The sequence below is a fragment of the Perca fluviatilis genome, chromosome 8 (genome assembly GCF_010015445.1).
Source record: "Perca fluviatilis chromosome 8, GENO_Pfluv_1.0, whole genome shotgun sequence".
NCBI lineage: Eukaryota > Metazoa > Chordata > Actinopteri > Perciformes > Percidae > Perca > Perca fluviatilis.
In genome coordinates this window covers 20,197,109-20,219,516 of record NC_053119.1, presented here as the reverse complement: position 1 = coordinate 20,219,516, position 22,408 = coordinate 20,197,109, and the positions used below count along the sequence as shown (strand labels likewise).

The 22,408-nt window shown below is 42.0% G+C and overlaps 1 protein-coding gene across 2 annotated transcripts in view; it reads right to left on the bottom strand.

Annotated features, from left to right (window-relative positions):
• reln (reelin) overlaps positions 1-22,408 on the bottom strand; it is a 98,551-nt gene that overhangs the window by 32,823 nt on the left and 43,320 nt on the right. For both annotated transcript variants that reach the window (XM_039807716.1, XM_039807715.1), the window contains exons 4-11: positions 12,479-12,549; positions 5,755-5,787; positions 5,529-5,607; positions 5,314-5,410; positions 3,635-3,686; positions 2,399-2,507; positions 1,621-1,861; positions 1,211-1,356 (exon numbers count right to left, since the gene is read on the bottom strand). In XM_039807716.1, coding sequence (XP_039663650.1) covers positions 1,211-1,356; positions 1,621-1,861; positions 2,399-2,507; positions 3,635-3,686; positions 5,314-5,410; positions 5,529-5,607; positions 5,755-5,787; positions 12,479-12,549 — 828 coding nt within the window. The remainder of the gene's footprint in view (positions 1-1,210; positions 1,357-1,620; positions 1,862-2,398; positions 2,508-3,634; positions 3,687-5,313; positions 5,411-5,528; positions 5,608-5,754; positions 5,788-12,478; positions 12,550-22,408) is intronic.

Sequence of the window (22,408 nt, the reverse complement as noted above, 5' to 3'; positions counted from 1 at the left end):
ATGAGACTTTATTGACATAATAGCACACAAATAAAGAAATCAAAAAATGCACACACGTGTTTATAGAATGCCTACTTTACACAGCATCTCCCTCTGGAGTATTACTGAAGTCAGTAAACAGTTGCCATAATTCACACCTCGCCAGGAAAAAAAAACAAAATGCCAGGAATACAGCATAAATCACCTGGAAGAGGACTTAAAAATACAGGACACATTTCTGCACAGTGGAGAGAGGATCCTCATTAGCACTGACAGAAGTTAACTCAGTGTGTCAGCCCTCTCCTGTGTTCCTCTACCTCCCCTCCCTCTTTCTCTTTCTCTCCCCTTTCCTTACCCCCGTGTTCCTCTATTTTCTGCCATGCACCATATAAACTGGTGTGTGTCTCACAGCCAGTATTGGGTTAAATGACACTTAGTGGAGAGTAGCATTAACACAAGCAAAAACTCTCCCTGCCTACCTCACACATGTGTCAGCCCATGACGCCTGATAGGTGAGAGCTAGCATGCAGTGTAGCATGTTGGCAAACTGCAGGAAGGTGTGAGGGTGTGGGGCGGCTGTAGAAATACCCTCCTGTTTAAGGTCCTACTGACAGACCTGGTGCATGAGGCCCATAATTACTCTCTGGCAGTAACACTATCTATCATCTCTTCTCTTTTATCTCTCTGCCTCTTGCAGTGTCTCTGACAGTGTTTCCTTGCTGTCTGCTGTCCAGTTTGTGTTCGCAAGAATGTGTGTGTGTGTGTGTGTGTCTCACTCTGAACAGATGGAGTGCTGTCTCTGTAGCAGTCAGAGGCTTGGCATTCACCTGTGTCAGCACCCAAGCTTGACTTAAACTTGTGCAACACGCTGCATGTCGCATCACTTGACATATGACAAGTGACAGGTGTCAAAGCATGTGCATGTATACACACACAGAGACACACACAGAGAAATACCAGAGCACTGATATGCTACAAAAATAGTCTATCTCTGTTAACTCTCTCTTTCCCAGCTATTATGTGGCTAGAAGCTAAAATAAAATGTATCAATCCAAACCCTACATTCATTAAGTAATTGTTTTGTAGTATTTTATGGTATTGTAGTTTTGTGTGCACTTGTAAAGCACTTTGTAACTGTGGTTTTGACAGATGCACTTATATAAGATATATTTCGATAAAATAATCCAGTAAAGGGGGTGGAGGAAGAAATGAGACCATCATCTTGACTTACTTTGAGGGTGGGCTTTCAAAATCTTCCTCCCAGTAGCTCCTTCCCTCCTCACGATGCAGGTCAATGTCTCTGGTGGAGGCAAAGCTGTGTCCAACTCCCTCACTACCATGGAAATAGAGGGCATTGCCCTCGGACTGACAGGCATGCTAGCCAATAAGAAAAGAGGTGTTAACACATGCAAAAGGTAACCACTTTTGCAAAGCAGTGTCTTAAAAAAATCACTTGTAAATTGAAAACACTTTTCATGTGGAAATGATCTTCCCTTGCTCTAAGGTTGAAAGTGTCTCATGATTATGGTATTTACGATGTTTTAACATGGAGCAGAGCATAAGTTGAAAATCTTTTGAATGAAATCCATGTGTAAAGTAGGGAATCCACGTAAATGTCCTAAATGTTGCTTATCGGTGTACCTTGACAGTAGCTCCAGGGAAGAAGAGCCAGTTGGCAGTGTTTGGAGGGTCCAAGTTGTCCTCCATGAGGGGGGCTCTGTGGGCAGCATTGACCAGCAGCACATTGTCCATCCCCCAGCAGGATTCATAGCCTTCGGGGCCTTGGGGAGCCTCCTGAGACCAGCGGAGACGAACACTATCGGCCCTGGAGTGATGTGGCAGGGGAAGCAGGTGTACGACAGTGCTGCTGTTGGTAGGGGCTCTAGAAGAGAAACATGTAACATGAGGGTCTTGTATGTGGGAGCTGTGTTTATGCAATTAAGTGTTACATTATGATGCATTACATAATCCTCATTAATCATTAAAATAAGGCTGAAATAGCCACATATGGCAAGACATTGCATGCCCTTATGGTGGAGCGAAACTGAGAGAGAAAAGCAGGTTTCAGAATAAGTCCAAGTGAATTAGTTGTTCATTTATGAGACGGTTTCTGTGTCTAGACAAAAGCATAACATGCACTTACTGCAGCTAAATATTGTAGTTAGAGGATTCTATCATTACATTATGCCTTAATTTGAGAGCTGACTAAACAGAGGGAGGCAGGAATAGAGGGATGAAAAACAGGGGGATCATAAAGAAACAAACAGGAGTGAAATGACAAATTGAGAGGGGGAGGTGTGAATGAGGAAAAAAGAGAGGGCGGGTGTTCATAACAGATGGAAGGACTGTGGGATGGATGAGGAAGAAGGAAGAAGAGGAGAGAAGAGAGAGAGAGAGAGAGAGAGAGAGAGAGAGAGACCTGATCTTCTCCAGTGTGATCCAGTCATCTGAGGTGTTGGCGTTACCAGTTAGGCTGTATGACACAGTGATGCTGGGGTCTGAGTAACTGAACCGACAGGAGCCAGAGCCTGGGGAATATAAACACACACAGAGGACAGACATACATGACAGTTTCCTTTTTTCAACAATTTAATTTTATCAGGAGGGCAATGATCCTTAGTATGCCCTGAAGGGCAGCCAGGCCCGGCATGGTGGCTTCTTCTGACTGATTTCTCCCACATTCCTTCTTTAGCCAAGTGAAAACATATGTCTAAATGGTGTCATGGTGGAACTAAGTGATCAGCAGCTTAACAGGGCTGAGAGAAGTTATGAGGCGGTATGAAGGGGTTGTGCAGAGGTGACCGGAGGAGCTGATGTAGGACCAAAGACTCTATAGCCAACTACAGCTAGACACTGTTAATACATGAGTGTATGTGTGTGCATACTCTTGTGGATTTCTGCTTGATGAGATTTGTGTGGAAACAGACTATATTTGCGCCTTTAAAATGTGGTTTTGTGTGGGTGCTGTGGGAGCTGGCGAGGTCAAAGGTTGCTAATGGACGAAGCAGGCAAACCCCCACGTCCCCACCTTAACTCTCCCCTCCCCTGCTCTCCCCCTCCTCCCACACCACCTGAAGGTGTGCAGCGTCCATGTCCTGCCGTGCAGCTGCATCCCCACTGAATACAGCCATGCATTAACCTGCTACCACTTCATTGCAATGCTCTGCTCTAGAGCACAGCCAGACAGAACAAGAGATGGGGAAAGAGAGAGAAAGAGACATATACTGTACAGGATGGGGGGTGAGGGTGAGAGGGGTTTGCCGTTTCAGTATGTACTCTTATTTCCTCCCAGTCACGTACCCATGAGAACTGCTGGATGCATGTAATGGACATGAAAAATACAAGACCTCTAAAAACTCTGCCATGGCCTTCTGGGTGTCTTTCCAGAATATTGTAAATCATTCATTATTGTGATAAGAGAGGCAAAGAGAGAGAAAGAAACACAGAAATATAATGTGTACCAGTTGGCTTGCTGACATATTCTAGGGCTAAACCTGCCTATTTCTTGAGGATGACAAAGGGATCTATTGTCCTGGCTGCAAAACACTGTTGCACATATGGCTAAGATAATTTGAAAATGTCTTATACATAGGCCTCTTATACAACATCTGTCTTTATGTATTGTTTGCAATGCATGTGGAGATTTAATACTCACCCAGGGCAAACTGCAGGACTGAGGCTGTGCTAGTGTTGAGAGGTACAGTGGTCTGGGGAAGATACACAAGGCGGTTTAGGATATCATCCATAAATAATCAAAATCAAAAATAAATATGATTTGGTGCACTTAAGTATTTAAAACTCAAAAACACAAAGCTAAAATTCTATTTTTCACTGATCTTTTCAGGTTTAACCTGATACGTCTGTTGCACCTGTAACCACATCTAATAATGATGTAAATTGTTTTCAACCCTTCTGAAGACATTTCTACATCACTGCAGAATAGTGACAATTTCAACTCCACTGGAGTTGAATTAAGTTATTCTTCAAATGGGAAATTGGTGGAGCATTTTTTTTATTGTATAACATCAATAAAATCAAGATAAAAACATAAAGTTATCTTTTCATTGTGTGTGTGTGTGTGTGTGTGTGAGAGAGAGAGAGTGTGAGTACATGAATGTATGTTTTCATTGTCGATGCTTTCGTATTTGAGACTATCCGTGTGTAAACAATTCAGTGTTTCTGGATGTGCACGCTTGTTGCACTTGACAGAAGCGCTGCCAGGCAGCGGCATCAAACATTTGGATCAGTGACAGACACAGCAACTGTTTATCAGAGAAGTAAATACAATCACGAGGCACTAAACACTTCTCTACTGCTGACTGGCTTTCATCTCCTACAGCAGAATAAACAGCCTATAATCAACTTTGTAAAGATAGAAAGAGGGCATGAAAAGGTTTGATAAGCAATTTTGAATGTATGTGTGTATGTTTGTGTGTGTGTGTGTGCATGCATGCGTGCATGCATGTGTGTGTGTGTGTGTGTGTGTGTGTGTATGCCACACTGCATGTCATTCCTGATACTAGTGTATTATACTGTAAATTGAACATGGTATGATACTCGGTCCCTCGTGCTCCTTCTGGTTTACTTTTCACTTTTAAATGTAACATTACACATGTCATCCTTAAACTTCTGTGACCTTCAGTGTAATGAGAAGTTAGTTTTGGCTAAAACTGCTGGAACAAAAACTCCAATGCCAAACAGGTGCTGCAGCAATAATTTGAGTTAAAGTTGGCAGATGAATGAAAGCAAGCTGTTATGTACACATAATATACATTTTTTTTCTGTAACCTGTTGACCCAGAGGAATGAAAATAGAAAAAACAAATAATGAGACATAAAGTTACTATAAATATTCGAGAAGCAATATCACTTCTTCCATTTCCACAAATCTTAAGACAAACTCAGCATGGTTTTCGTTTTTTTACTACAAATATGGGGACCCATAATAAACTGCTTCATGATATTGGCTCCATGTTTGCTTTTAGTTGTTCTTTGTTAGCACTCACTATAAATGGTAGAGATAATAGTAAATTGCAAAATGTGTTATTTATTTTGTTGCTAAATGCATGCTTTTATGTTGAAATTAGTTTCAATAGCTAGATTATGCCAGGCAAATTTCCATCACCTTCTTTGTTAAAAAGGCATAATAAAGTAGACATTTCTGGGGAGTTTATAGAGATGCAGATGTTTAAACATGAGATTCTACTGTGGTCACAGCTAGTATGCTGTAATTTACTCTAGTTGCGGTTGCGGCTGCTGAGTGGTTGGTTTGGATGTATGGTCAATGGGCTGTAAAATGTACAGAGGCGGCAGTGTGGTCAAGCATGTCAGTTACCAGCTGGCGTTCTCCAAAGGGCTCACAGAAAGTGACCGCTCTGCCATGCATCAGTACACCACACTGCTCTCCCACCTCACAGTTACTGCACTCAGACCTGAGAGGAGAGGGTATTGAGTTATAACAAAAGCAAGAAGTATCATGGAAGAACATCATAGATTTAAAGAGGGATTGCACTCTAAGATTACGAGAGGAGTCGTAACTTTTTCACCTACCAGATGCTCGAGTCCAGCTCTCCCTGGAGGTTGGAGTCGAAGTCGTCACGCAGCACAGCATGTTTGCCATGGAGCTCCACTACACAAACACACACACACACACACACCATATGCTCACAGTTAGACGCAGTCTGTATGATACCTTGTCTTTTCATGTTGTAATTACCTGCGTGATTATAATATCAAAAGAAAGAAAATTACAGCAGACAATGAAATGCAGACTCACAAAGACTAGGTCTCAATGGGGACTCGGTTGGAGCTGAAACAGACAGAGAAGAAGGGAGTAAACATTGTGAGTTATTCAGTAGCAACATCTTGTATGTATAGGTACAGTCTGACATCTGTCTGATGCCAGTCCTGGGCAACTTGCAGGCAGTTACTTTTCGTAGAGCTGTAGAAGTGCATGTATGAACATTCATGTTAATATATGAATAAAAGTAAACGTAAAGACTAAACAGACTTTTCCTATCTGTGCAGTTTTGCACTGTTAACTGCGTGGAAAAAGTGTGTATTAGTCAGTAAGTGCAGGGAAATGGGCTCATTCTTAAATCATCTCTGAGTGAAACAAACTTTCTCTGTGTCCTGGCCGGCCATGGCTACAGTCTCTTGGCTGCTGCTGATAATTCCTTTTCGTAATGAAAGGCCGGGCGGCCGTGATTAACGGTTCAATGCCAATTAACCGCCATTCACCCCAGAGGCGCCTGTGTGCTGTAATCTGTGGCCACTGCCTAGCTAACACACTCAACCATCAATCTCTCCTAGGGGATACACAGCTCTGAGAGGAGGAGGGAGGTGAATGGAGGGAGGTAGTGAGTGTTAAGACTTAATAAATCAAACATGGGTTAAAAAAACAAACGCTCCAACTCAATCACAGAGAATACTTAATAGAATACACTCTGCATCCACATTTTGGAAAAAATACGGTGTAAATACGAATATGGAAAAATAAGAGTATGGGTGTGACCTTTGGGCTAGAAAAGATGGAGGAGCTAGTACATAGTGCGGTTTAAAACTTAATCAATCAATCAATTGATTGATTAGTTTTGTGGAAACTTTGTTTAATTAGCTGGTGCATACAGAATGGATGGATTGGTGGATGTCATTTACTAAACTCAGACTTGCACCAAAAAACGGGTGCACCAGGTGATAATCACACTTGAGAACTTCCCTGTTGTATATTGAGATACAGCCACTGAGAACATAAAGTAAAATGCAATGTGCACACCTTTGTTTATGTTGCATGCCCTGTGTTAGAGAATTTGAATTTAACCTTGTTTCGTGATCATCATGATCGTCATTGTTGAGTCGCACACTGGCTTTAACCTCAAACATGTCACCCTTCAATCCCTTTGAGCTTTCTTACTCCGCTCTGGTAGTTTTTTTTTTTTTTAAAGACAGTCTTACGCCAGACAGAAGAGAAGGATAATCTGCCACAGTATTCTCCATCCAGGATGAGTCTGCCCACCTGATAAAATGAACTAAGATAACACAGTGAAGACTCATTCCAAAGTTACGTTTCAAGTTACTTAAGACTTTCTTTCAAACCTTACAGCAATTCTGAAATTTTCTCTGAGAGAGGGGCTTACATTTGAGAAAGCCCACCTAAAACCCCTTATAAACAAGAGAACTTTAATCAAGAGGAGGGATTATCAAAAAAAGGTTTCTTACTATCGTAATAGCTCTGCTAATGTATTTACTTGGAGCTCAAGCCTCACTTTTGTTAGCTGGCCCAATTTCTTCCCATTTGATCCAAATGCCGAGCAGTTAGAAACTGGATTAACTATTCACAGAGTGGTGGTAAAGTTCCATGCTGACTGCAAAAGTTGGAGTCTTAGTGGCCTGTGTGACAGAGTTGGGCGGTTCAGTGCTGCGTCTGTTGCTGCCGCTCTGGTGGGCCCTGATGCTCAGCTCCGTGGCTGGAGCTCGGGCTCGACGATGAAGCCCATTAAACCGAGATCAAAGGGCCTTCTTCCTCCCACTCCGTCTCTCCCCCTTCCTCACCCTCTAATCCTCCAAAGTTTGCTGATTCAAAACATGTTTAGAGGAGCAATCAATCCCAGCATGTGCCACTCTGTCATGTTTCCTGTACCTTATTATTCCTATTAAACTATAATAAAAATGAAATATGCAGTTGTGTGCTCAGTTTACATGAGAATGTCTTCATCTTACATATTCAACCTGAGAAGAGCATTTACTGAAACCCGATTCCTGGTAATCCACCCTCTCAAACTGACATAAAGTAATAAATGCTTGGTTGGTATTCTGCTCTCTGCAGTCTCTCTCTATAACAAACCCTTCTAAATCACTCTCAGGCTTTCTAGTGAGGCCATTTGGCTGGAGAAAGGCCCAAACGATTTTTTTTGGGTGGATAATCCCTTCAAGCTTCCAAAAAGGCCTCATTTACAGTTTTCTTTCTCCATGCTTCATCACGCTCTCCTGCTGTCTCTCTCACTTCCCTTCTATCACAATCTCCCCCTCCTGCCCACCCCTCCATCCGCACCCATACTGTCTCTCTCTGCCTAAACTGTCTCTCTCTGCCTAACCCTCTGCGCATCGGGAGCAAACAGTGGCGCTCATTTCACTTGGATTAATCCCCTCTCACTTTCTTAAAGACTTCAATTACTGCCTCCTCTATTTGCGGCTCATCTCTGTTAATGCCTGTATCTCCCTGGCCAGGGCTTATACTCACAAGCAAGCAGAGGGACACACGCACACAGAAAGGTACACGTACACACAGACAGGTTTTCCATCCAAACCTCTCTGCTATTTCGCTGCTATGCAAATGCACACATATGCACACATATAAACAGGAGCAACAAAAAGGAGGAGATTCTCAATAAACTATACCGGGACTAAAATCGGATTGGTGCTGATGAGCAGGGTTGGGGTGATACAAGGAGGGACCAAATGAGCATAAGCTTTGGCAGACTCAGACATCTCTGCACAAAGAGCGCAGGGCACAAGTCATGTTAAATCTTCTCCCCCTCTTCTCTCCATCTTCCAGCTCTAATCTCCTCTCTCTCCTCTTTTTCTCCAAACCCTGTAAACTGCACTCACTCTTCCAATCTCCCTTGTTCTTCTCTCGTTTGCTCTTTTTCCCTTCGTCTGACTCACATCCTTGACGACGTGAACTGCGTTTGAAGTCAAGTTGCTCCTGTCTAACTGGCGGTTGCAATTACTGACTCGCCAGGACGCAGGATGCTGTTGTTTTTCTTTTTACAATGACTAGAAAGAAATGGTTCTCCAAGGTCAGATTGCAGACACTTCACTCCACTCAGCAAAAAGCAGAGCCTTTGTGTGGGCTTCAATTGGCATCATTACAATAATTATAGGTGAGTGGAGAGGAGACCGGCAAAGAAGAAAGACTCACTACTGGGAAGACTGGGAAGAGAGTTAGGAGAAAAACTGGAGAGAGAACGTCACTAGCAAGAGAGGAAGATATATAGACTAGATAGTGAGGTCTCAAGGTTTCTTGCTGGTGAGCAATGAGGGATGGCAGTCGAGCCGGTGTTCAGCCAGACAAGCAGGCTGGCTGGCAGACTGGGTGGGTGGCGAGGAGGTGGAAGAGTTGAGGCCACCGTCCCTCCTCTGTCTCACTGTGATCAGGCGTCCCTCAGGGAGCAGTGGCCTCTTTGAGTTATATGTCTCTTTAATAATCCATCTGGGGTGCAGTGCACTCGGCCAGGCCCATAAAGACCTGATTTATTCCCTCGCTGGAAATGAGAGGACCTGGCGATGCTGGGCAGAAAGCAGGGACTGCTGGCCCTGCTGTCAGGAGATAGAGCTGATGGACGGCCTGCAGCGACATTGAACACCCGCAACCACTCCACCCTCTAGCACAGAGCACCCTTTCCTGGCCCACCACTACCTCTCCTCATTCTCTGCCTTGGCTCCTCTCATATGGGCTTAAAAAGTCTTTTTATGGCCACTCAGCAGGAGCAGAAATGTACTTCTGGTTCATCCTCCTGCCTGTCTGTTCGTATACTTCCAGTCATTTAAAACTGTGGCGTGATTTGCATTTTTCGGAGCATCTCTGGGAGCCTGTCCAAACTATCGGGAAACGTGCTGATTGGTGCCACGGACTACTCTGTTGTGCACTGCATTTTATTTTGTTGCATCAGTATTTGTCAGACTCCCATTAGTTTTGTCTTCTGAATCCACAAGAAGAAGAAAATATGAGTATTTTTCTGTGCTGGTTGTCGAAGAAAGTAATGGGGTGTTATCAAAGCAAACTGGGAGGGAAGTTGGAGAGATGAATTGAACACTGAACGAAGGAATGGGGTGAAGAAGGGTGCTGGCACAGCAGTAAGGAGCTGCGAGAGCACAGGGGGGAGCAGTGTGTCAGGGAGCAGGCATCCCCCAACAAAGATAATTTCACACACATTACACACACACGCACGCACGCACGCGCACACGCACGCACGCACGCACACACACACACACACACACACACACACACACACACACACACACACACAGGCTTTCTGTTACTGAGAAGCAAAGTGCTGCATGTTAGATGTACCACGGTGAGTTAAAAGCTTATACCTCTCCTCTTCTTTCTTTATCCTTAAATCTCTTATTTACATTAGAATTTATATCTCTCTCTCTTTATCATGCTAAGCTCAGATTCACACTCTAGTGTTACCTACTTTTTCTATCTCCCTGGCTAATCTGTCCATTTGTTCCTAAAGTCCTCACCCTGGCTGATCACTGTGATTGTCTTCTTATGTGAGCCTGTTTCTCTCCCTCCATCCATCCCTTCCTTTCTCTTTTCCTCCTTCCCTCCCTATCCTCCATGGATCATAACCCTGCTTTAGATAGCTTTCATTTCTCGAGCTCTTCAAAGCTTGAGTCTTAAGCATATGAACTTCTGAAGTGGCTTGAGCTGGCCTCGTATCTTTTATTCCACTTTGAATGCTAATGCCTAGATTTGAAGTAACTTTGCTCAAAGCAGTGTGCACTCTCTTTGCCACTCTGCGGATGAATTTGGGACGGTAGCCTATTTGATCCCGCCGGAAGGGAAAAGTCTACAGGCCTCTGCCTCACCTGCTGGCAAGTATGACTTTGCTGAGGGAACTAAGACAATAAACATGATTTATGTATAGTTTTTCAACAGTTTCTTCTGAGTTGGTGTCTGCATTATCACACTTCTCTACACATTTATACAATTTTGGCTGCCCCACAGTACACAATTACTTACTGTCACAAGTACTACTTACTGTCAAAGTAATTTTCAAGAGCCCTGCACATTCCAGTTTCATGATTTTTGTAATCTGCACAGCTCTTTTGAAGTTGCAGGTTTTGGTTTGGAAAGAGGAAGAGGAACTGACTACAGGGAGTTAGGTCAGTGGGGTGCTTGTCTCTGTTCGGACAATCCACAAGAGACCAGAAATTGTCAGACCCAATTCTGTTTCCTCCTTTCTCTTATCTCTCCTCCAACTCATTTCACCTTCTGTTGCCCATAACATGTTCATTTCTCATTTGTTATTCAGATTTCCTGGAGACGTTCAGCAACACAAAGAGCATTGCGTTATTGGCCGTCAAAGGAATTAGCCTACAACAAGGTCGGCCACCCACTCACACCTACTCTTTCCCCCACTTTTCTTTTGTTAATGATATTTAATCATCCTAATACCTCTCCCCAACACTCAAATCACCTCCAATTTATGACCTTCATGTTTCTCATTACTATAATCTCTTCATCCCACCATCTTTGTCCTTCTATCCTCCCATCTGTCCTTCACCAATTAGACAGAAAGTGTCATTACTGACACAAGTAATTTATAGCTCTACATGCAGCAGCTTTCGCTCCCATGTATCCCTTATCACTGTCACTAGTGTCTCTCCCACCTGTCCTGCCTCTCATACCTGTACATTGTCTCTGTAGATTTTACATTAACTCACTAATCTCTGTCTGCCCCTATTCACAACGTGTCCTCTCCAAGGCCTTGTAAGGTCTAAATCTCTGCTTTCCAGCTTGTCTGCTGTGAGTAGTTGTGTGTAAGTGTTATACTGCAGGGCCTTGGCACTAAACAACTAAGTGACTGTTGTTGGCTGCAGATATTTCATTTGCAGAGGGAGAAGACTGGGGCAGTGTGTCAGTGGTTGTGAGAGGATGAGCTCTCGGGCAAGGACAAGAGCCTTGTCGCTCTCTCTTTGTCACTCTTCCAGGCCTGACTGAGGGCATTGTGCCCCACCTTTTCTAAGTGGCATTCAGCCATATAGTTGAGCACTCTCTTCCTGGCATGTGCTGCAATCATCAGTAGTGTCTCCTATGAGCTGCTGAGGGACACACTTGCAATGAAGAGTCCTAAGAGACTTACCACAGAGGTTATTTTTTCTAATAAAGACTAAGTATATCTTAAAGCTTAAATGTTGTTGTTTTCCCCTTGTAACAGAAAACAGGAAAAGACACCAGCAGCAGTTAATGTACCACTTTAAGCATTAAAGTCAAATTTGATCTACAAGGAGGAGTTCTCGAGTGAGGAGGAGGCTTCTTTCCTGTAAACAAGCAATTATACACACTCAGCATGCAGAGTGGGACTGCACTGTCTGTCTATAGCTACTTTAGGCTGTCACAGAAAGTGGATGTAAGAAGTGTCGGCCATAAAGCGTAAATCTCCGGCAGAGAGAGTTTAGCATAAGCTGAAATTAAGCTGGCAATATAGGACATCCAAATATCTCTGGCTCTGGCTGCATCATTAGGCAGAAAGAGAAGAGAAGTGTGGCAATGCCACTGTCATGAAGAAGCAGCATATTAACCATATTGTGTCATCCATATTCTGAAAATCTGTGCATATGATGGACAGTAATGGGAAGTGATAAGGGGGTAGGGTATGTATGTCAGTGCACATGTTTGCTTCGACATATGTCTATTCGCATATGAATATCTGCCTGCATGTGCAGGGAAGAGGGGTATATGTGAGTGTCATCCTGCTGATGTTACTCACCTCCTTGCTCACAGAGCTGTTGGGCCAGAGCATCCTTGAAAATGATCTGTCCTCGATGTGTTGCTGTGGCTCTAAGAGACAGAAGTGAGAGAAAGAGAAAAAGAAATAAGTGCTTTAACACAAACAGCACGTAGGAAGAAGTTAACTGGTCTGTCCATAATATATGGAGATCAATCCAGCACAGATGGCATCATTTCCTACTAAAGCAAAATATGTTCAAGCATCCTCCATAAAAGAGGACAATTTCTGAAGCTCATTATGATATGACTTTGAGGTAAAAACAACAAGAAAGAACAAGCTTCTCTGAGGCTAAATTTAAATGTACACATGTGGAATAGGAATATATTTACATGTGGATGACAGAAAAGTAAAAAAAGAGCAATAGTGAGGCAAATAAGGCAAACTACACACACACACACACACACACACACACACACACACACACACACACACACACACACACACACACACACACACACACACACACACACACACACACAGCCTTTATCATTCTCATCTCACTGTGTGAGTCAGTAACTGGTAGGCAAAGTTAGAGGTGTTGTTACAACGACTGCATAGAGGATAATTGTGATTTTATTATTCAAGTATTGACAGGGATATTTCCTCAAAAAAGTTTGTGTGCTCATAGAATAGTGTTTCTCAAATATTTTCCAATATCATCACTTCCCTGCACTGTCATACTGCACTCTTTACACTCCAGTGTAAATGTAACTGTATGTTGCGTGCTGAATGTATGGAATGTAATATGAATTTCCCTCTGGCAGCCATGAAATGCATTATTCATTTGAAAATGGAGAGATCTTTAAAAAAATCTAAGATGGTGAAATGGCTCAGAGTGCAGTAGGATATTTTACACAGACACTTAAGCATGATCTACTGTACTGTAGCCATGTAGAAAATGATCTGCTCTCATTTTCAATAGCAGAATTATATTAGCAAAGATGCAGACTAACAAAGCTGCTCTAGAGTAAAGAACTGTCATCTCTTCCAATATTAATAACTACTACTACTACTACTACTACTACTAGAGTACTACTACTAATAATAATACAAATAATAATAATAATAATAACAACAATAATAATAATAATAATAATAATAATAATAATAATAATAATAGAGCGGTTGTTATGGTTATGATGTCTATGTAACAACAGTTGATAATAATAATAATAATAATAATAACAGAGAATAAAATCCCATAACTTGGACACAGTGGGGGATTGAGGTGGAAAAGTATGGAAGAAGCTGCAATTTTCAGAGAGTCCTTGAAATGAGTAATTGGAAAAATAAACTGTAAAGTTTTACAGCACCAGAGCCAGTGGCAGCAGCAAAATGGGATGTGTAGCGGCCCCATGAAGGAAAGTTCTGTGCAAGGGAAGACAACACTACATTGTTAGATGGCTAGTAAAAGCCGTATTGCACCACTCCGACAGTATAACCTGCATTTTCCCACATAATACACAGAAGGAAACAACTGGAGTGAGACTGAGGTCAAAAACATAAAGAGGATAAATATCACAGCCATAACATGCTTCCTCACTGACTGTCCATCGAGGAGAGGGGAGCAGTTGGAGTCTTGTCTCATCTGTCTGGCATTCAGACCAAATTCTAATGTTGTATTTTGCTTCGCTTTTATTATGAACATCATCTGTGGCTTGTTAATCTGAGTGACCTCACACTTAAACACACACTGACAGAGAACTATGTGTGACACCCACATACAGTGAGAAAGTCCCTTCATGGAGACCCTTTTATCTTGGTCTGTGCCATGTAAGGACGCACTGTTGTCTCAGTGTTCAGTATATTCCCAGGATCCAGACGCATTACACATTTCCTTTTATCTAACCAATAAAGTAGAGCTCTGACTAACATCACTGTGATTTTAAATTCACTGTACGTCAAACTCTATGGAAGCGATCCAGACAGTTTGTTTGTGTGTGTGTGTGTGTGTGTGTGTGTGTGTGTGTCACACCCGGTCATACTGTATATTGCACGTTACAACTCAGACTAAGTCGATGAGAAGAGGATTAAAAAAAAGCTAAACTTTAGGGGGGAGCCCAATATAGTGGGTGCCTGAGTCAGTGAGCCCCACATCCATTTTGCAGACTTTCTTCTTGTCCTGCTTCATTCCTGTTTCCTTCTCTACAGTCCCATGTGGATTTTGCCTCGCACCTCCCAACCCGACCCTACCATGCATACTCAGGCCTTTTATGGGTGCCAAGGCATTTACACGTTCATCTCAGCTCATGAATAATGAATAGGCCCTTCATCAATTAGTAAAGAGCCCATGTGCCTTTGCAGAGCTGGGGAGAAAACATACTTAATTACACTCATATTTCAGAATTGGTTGAAAACTAATTTGAGTGTGGTATTTATGAATAAAAGATGGTGCGTAACGAACAGCGGGTGGGGATGTAGGAACAAGGCCCTTAAATATTTACTAAACACAGTCTCAGCTCAAGTTCACTAAACATATTCTTAAGTGCCAGGAGACAGAGGGCTCTATCAAACAGCACATTTTACCTGACACACATCTTTTAACACACACACACACACACACACACACACACACACACACACACAAAATCTGTGACAGTAACCCTTACCAAGCCAGGTAGGAGAAAAATGCCTACGAGTACTGTAGGTAGAGTAAGCCATACAACAATGCAAATACTCCAAAGTAGAAGTCCTGCATTCCAGTGCAAAAGTATTAACAACAAAATGTACTTTAAGTATCAAAATTAAAAGTTTTATTACAGTTTTTGCCGATTGCTTGCACTGAAATTAAAAGTATTACACAATTATCAAAACCTTACACTCAAGGAGCAAAACATTGGCCCAGATGTGCACTATAAGCACAATGTCAGCCTCACACTTTTTGCAAAACAATGCACACAGTGATTTGCAAAACACTAAACACACTTGTATATATTAGACACAGAAGTATTTCATGATGCCACTTCCTGGCAATTCTAAAGCACTGACTGTCAAATGACCACACATCTGAGCCAATCAGTGAAACACAGCCATCGGGTGTGTAAACACGTGATTGCTTAATTGTAGACACACCAATCAGGTTTAAGCACCAAAGAAAATGCAGCAGGTAAGTCTAGTATTTTCTATAAGCCTACTGTATTTACATTTTTTGTTAGATCTTTTTTTTTTTTTTTTACTGTAATTGTAACCTGTACTGGATCCAGTATTTTATGTTCGTCTGTTGTTTGCTGAGCTAACAGTGTTATGCACACTAGTAGCATGAAAACTGGGACATGTTTTATTGTGTTTCTCCATGTTGACATGTTGACTGATTTGGGTATATGGAGAGAAATAAATTATATTTTCTTCAGTCTGCAGCATTGGTCTTGTGTAGTGTTTAGTGAACTTATTGTATATTTGCACTTTCTCTGTGTACTTCATTTACACTCTAATCACTGAGAAGTAGAATTTCTAAAAGTGTTTTAGGTTAGCAACAGCAGTGTGTAACTGGTTCAAACAGAACTAAGTCATATGAAATGTGTGTGTTTCATATGGTAACAAACTATGGTTTTTATGAATTAGTGTATAGTTTTTGCAAAAGTGTATCATTTTGCAAAGGATCTGAGGTGTTCTGCTAATTGGGTGTGTGGTTGTGCTAAGTGTAGTGTTTTGAAGAACCGGTCCCTGTTTTCAAAATAGTGCTTAAGCAATCAAAAAAAACTGTAATATATATTATATTTTTGGATTCTCGTGGAGCTAGTTTTAACTAATTTAATACATAAAAATGCATCAAATTTGATTTTTTCATGGTAAAATTTTAATCTGACAGCAACTGTCTGATAAATGTAGTGGAGTAAAAACAATACTCAAGTAAAGTAGAAATACCTCAAAATTGTACATAAGTACAGCACTTCAGTAGCCTGGTTGACACCAGACCCTTCTCAGTTGTAGAGCAAATCTCAAATTTGCTGGAAGTTCGTCAGGGTTTACCCAGGCTAGCACTTCAGTAAATGTACTTTGTTACATTATACCACTACAATGTGAAAGCTGTGTCGTATTTTTGAAGGTCTTTTTAAAATACAATTATGCAGAAGCACAAAGGCATCTATTAAACAATGACAGAAGGGATAAATTCAGTGGGACAAAGTGCTTTTCCTTTCAAAGTGTGTGTATGTTTGAGTGGTCTGACTATGTGTGATTAGATAACGGGTAGGTCATTAAAACAGTAGCCAGGAGAGGGCATTTAGTCTTAGCTGGAGAGTGTGTGATCGGCGCAGCGCGACGCCAGCGTATGTCCTGCCGTCACACCCCAGCAGCTCCTCAGTGTGTCTCTCGTTACCATCTTCACTCTGGGAGCCACACACACACACACACACACACACACACACACACACACACACACACACACACACACACACACACACACACACACACACACACACACACACACACACACACACACACACACAAAGAACAGCACTGATACACACAAAACATTCATTGAACATCTACAGTAAATGTTAATTTGACTTTCTTTGGGGGGAAAAAAGCAATTAAGGGCCTAAATGTGTTGGTGTTTTTTTGTTTTCTCCTCCCTCTCTACTATGATTCAAACGAGGGATCATTCATCTTGTGAAAATAAGTGCCATCCTCTCCCCTCTCATTAGTCTAGAGGAGCAAATCTGAGAGATGGGAAAGAGAGAGGGATTGAGGAAGATGAAGAAAAAGAGGAGGATTGAGTGAGAAATATGGATAAATGGAGGGGGATGGGAGAGTAGGGGGGTTGGGATTTGGTCAGTGGAAATAGAGATGGGGGTTATATGGGCTTGTCTTTCAAAGTCCACAATCTGCTGTCAAATAGTGAGGCATGCAAAAAAGGCAGAGATCCAGTCCACACACACATGCACGCACACATACACTCCAAGCCACATATGAGCTTTAACATGTATGCAGATGGACAGGCTGTCACTCAAAGAGCTCCCAAAAGGGCCTGGAGTGGGTAATTACCAAGCATGTCTTCCATGTTAGATTACATGTTGCTGTTGGCCATAAGTATCCCTCAGGAGCCAGTTTGACAGCTCCCTGCAAACCACACACACACACACACACACACACACACACACACACACACACACACACACACACACACACACACACACACACACACACACACACACAGCGGGGAATACTGACGGCTGATTTGCCTTAAAGCCATATACATGCAGTTAAATATAGCGACTGCTATCTTAAAGACATACATATGCACTAAATACTGACACCACAAAAAAACTTTTCTAACAGTTTTTACACAAGACCACTGATAATAATGACTTTCTCAATCCACACTAACTATTACATCTGAGGGTGGAGAACACACACGTTGCCTCGCTCTTTTTCCCTCGTTAGACGACTCTCCCATCCCTTTCTCCTCAAATCCCAATTAAAAGCTAATTTTCTCTCCCGGCTCACTAGGCTTGTTGGTAATCATGATTAATATGAGGAGTTTCAGTGGGGTGCAGTCGCCAGCAGTGATTTGGTGCATTTGGACCTAGCCCTTAAAATAATGCACCCTAATTGGTTGATTTATCTTCCACGTTGAGGACCAGCTGTGGTTATGGCACAGCAATCAGGGACAACGGGTAAAAGAATGGAGAGGCAGAAAGATGGAGAAGTGAAGACAGGACAATGAGATAGGCAGACTAAGAGGGAAAACAAGTACACAATGCTGGAGTTATCTCCAGATAAGCACTAAAAGAGCTATGATATAATGTAAAGCAGGGTTTCTTAATTTCAACCCAGCCTTGATATTTTCATACCGATCAGGGCTTGAGAAGGTGTGACTGGCTTCGTGGAATCACATTACTCTGTCCCCCCACCACCCCTCCCTCTGCCCCTAAATTAATTAATTGAAAAAGGCTCTTTGAGAACATGCAAATTTAATGAAGCTCCACAGAGGAGGGATTTGGGAGTTGTTTGGCAAATTACCTGCTTGTTAGCACAGGGTCATAGAGAGTTACGGCTCCAAATACAGCCAGAAGAAGCACAGTCACTGCTCAGTGTACAGCCAGGACAAGAGCAATTTACTTTGACTACTGTTAGTGAGTAATAATTAGGTAGATTAAGAAAACAACAGCAGTAAGGAGTAAATATGTGAGCAAGAAAAAAAATAGAGCTGGTTTTCTGTCATTGATTTAGTCTTCAAAGACTTCAAAAGATGGATATCTGAAAAATCAGCCTTTTAAAAACCTTTGTCTCCCTTTCTTACTTTCTCAGTGAGGGTCAGACTAGGACAAGAGGGGGAGAAAGGGAAGAAACTACCGTATTAACACAGAGTCAACAACAGAGAGATGAATCCCCGCAACAAGTCATGTCTGTAATTTATCTTGTAAGTCACATTATAGCACATTTGCGGGAACAGAGCAGAATGTGAACCAATCATTTCTTCCAAAATACATCTGGAGCAGACCCTCTCCCCTGAGCATAGTTCATTTTCCTGCATATATAATAAAGCGCTTTTCTTTTCATTTTTTCAATCTCCCCGCTCTATTCCATCTAGAATTGATAAGGAGGTCAAAGTCGCAGCAGGTGGCATGCTGACCTACTGATAAGAGTGTGAGATGTTGGTGCAGCACAGATGTGATGTGGACAATTTGCAGTATTGATCAGCACTGATGTGTGATATGTATGTACATGTGTGTGTGCATGTGTGTCTCTGTGTACACGGGTGTATGTATATAATTACAGGGGTCATGGACCATCCCTTGGGAAATAAGACAATATCATGGATGCAGAGACCTTTAGGGTAAACAGCGTCAGGAGTCCGGGTTGTGTGCTGTTGAGGAGCGCAGGAATGGGGTTGCCTCTTAAAAGTTTGATTTACTATTGAATTCTGAAAAACTGACACGTTTTAAAAGTTTAAGAAAGGTTAAAAACATGAATATGAGAGATATAAGAGTTGCTGTCTTAAAGGTGAATGTGTGATATATGAAAATTGGAATTATATGGGTGGACTGTGTCAGATTTGCAGCTCTGGTCGGTTTGTGGAGAAAAAAAGTGGATCGGATTTATGTGCTCTGTCATGCTTCACATTTCTACCCCATATTTCTATATATCTACAATGCCAAAATGTGATTACTTTGAACCAATCATTCATGTTCCCTGGCCCAATGTCTCCAGTGAATCTGTCACACAGCCACAGGCTACTATGGAGCTTTAACCAGTGAATTTATGTTAAAACCGACCAAAAGATTTACTTGGATAATAGGAAATCAATGGAAAAGACTAATATCAGAAGAAATTAGGTGCTGGGTGAGATAGGTCACCTGATGTCTGAACTCTGACCTTTGACCTCTGATTAATATAACAAGCTGTCTATCATCCTGCCTGTCAGCATCACCAGACTGGATGAGCTTGAGGACACATTATTGTCATAAAATAGAAAGGTCAACCCACATTTCAATTTCACTTAATTTATCATTTAATAGTAATTTTCCAAAAAGGACACATGCACCTGAAGCTTTTGTGAGAGTATAAAGGGTGTACTGTTTTCAGGGCCCTGAATGATCTCTAGTTGGTGGTCTCTCGCTTTTAGCAGCGCGAATGATGGCTGCCTGCTACAGCCATCGTTGTTAAGGTAGATGGAGTCAAGTTGGTTTAGAGCTGAACCAGACTGTGTTAATAACATGCAGCAGAGGACTGTGGTCAACCACGTACTATGCAATACCGTACTGCGTGTAACAAAAACGTAATGCTCCCACAGACCTGCCTACTTTGAACAGATGGCAGTATCAACAACACAACAGCCGGCATAATTGCAGCACAGTAACCATTCCTTTTCAATTACAGCTAACAAGACAAGAGAGTGTTTGAGCGCCCACCTGCCCTTCCTCACTCTATTTCTTTTTCTCCTCCTAATTGCTCATACAAGTGGCTTCAATCAGTCTTGGACTTGACAGAGGAATCGCAGGTAGCAGAGATTTAGAAAAAGAACAAATAGTAATAGTAGTAGTAAATAAGTCTTTGCAAACAAATGAATATGTATACACATGCATATGAACACACACAAACACAGCATGCAATTACATAAAGGAACATTAGATACATTCCCTCAGGGGAACACTTTGGAAAGGGGGCTCACATGCAGCAATTAAAGCAATCTCCAATCACGCAACTGTCCCACAGGGAGACAATACTACAGCTCAAAAACACATCTTACACGCACGCACGCACGCACGCACGCACGCACGCACGCACACAGGCACACACACACACACACACACACACACACACACACACACACACACACACACACAAGAATATGTTCATGCATGGCTGCATGTATGCATATAGCACCCAAATACACCTATGTATCACCCACACAGCAAGAGCTATACACAGGGCTAAGAGTGTTTGAATGTTTCTCTGAAGGTAGTTGTTACATATAAAACCCCATGCTTGCGCACGCACGCACGCACGCAAGCAAGCACGCACGCATGCACGCACACCACATACACACACACACACACACACACACACACACCGACTGCCTTGAGGCTGTTAGTGAAGCAGAATAAAGGCAAAGAAAGGACGAGACAAACCAGTGCATCTTTAGATTCACAAGAGGAAGCTATTACACCATTCTCACCTCTGCTAAGTGCAGCAAAGCATTCAGTACATTATGTAGTGGTGTGGACTGTCATGTCTGAGCAAGAAGAATAAAAAGTGGGGCACAACTGTGTTTTATGCAATCATTGAAGCATGAGTTTGTTTGCATTTTGTGTGTATGAAAAGGTTTGCTCCTGGCCTACAGCTTCACTATGATAGTTGCAGGTATAACTTCTGGGAGTGTATCATATTAGAGCTGCAACTAATGGTCACTTGTATTACCGGTTAATCTATTTTTTTTTTATTATGTAATTAATTAATTGTAAAGTTGGTAAAATGTTTGAAAATATAAATACAATTGCTTATTACAATTTCTGATCCAAAGGCATACATATTCATATTGTTTTCTTCAACAACAACCACCCAAAAATATTCAATTTACAGTGATATAAAAACAAAAAGTTGCTGGTTCTTGTATTTAGGAAACTGGAACCAGCAAATGCTTGTTGCTGATTAATTTTCTGTTGATCAACTAGTTTCAGTTTGAATAGTGTGATTGGTATTTACTTATAGATGTATGTGTCCTCCCTGTTCCTCCACCTCCTCTCCTCCTCTCTTCCAAGGCCTCCCCTTCTCTTTAGGTGGCAATTTACAGCTGCCCAGAAAATGAGTTCTTCTAGATGCCCACGTCACTGCACTCTATCACACTCCTGCTAGTGATCTGTTACCAGGAACACTCCCACAATATAGCCCATAAAACTGCTCACAGGTCCCATATTAATGCAGTGGTGGACCAGCTCTAGCCCTGTGAAGGACATAGAATGTCTGTGCCTTTAATTTAAACACTCATGGACACTGTCTGTGGAAAATGGTCCTTGGATCAATCAGGGCAGGAATACTATGGGCAAGGGCAGGACATTGCATTACTTACATTTTGTACGGTCAAGACAAATGTCACCTCTGCTCTGTCACACCCATATTTTGTATTACCTTGTTTTGACTTTTAAAGTGATTGAAAGATTTGCTATACAACTGCAATTCTTGGGTGAATTCATTTATAAAAAAAAATAAAAACAAGAAGAAGATATGATAGAGAATGAAATTGACAGTTGTCTAATCACCTGTCAACCTCAATAGTAATTATACTGACAATTCATTGCTGGAAAAAAATAACTGGTACACAAGGTGGCCCTGGTATTGGTCACAAGGGCCTCGCCTGTTGAATTTCTCCCAGCATCATGTCACTGAACCCAGGGAGGGCACCTCTGGATATGAGGATATACTGGTGGAGATGGGAGCTGTGAACTGGAACAGGGTGAAGTAAGA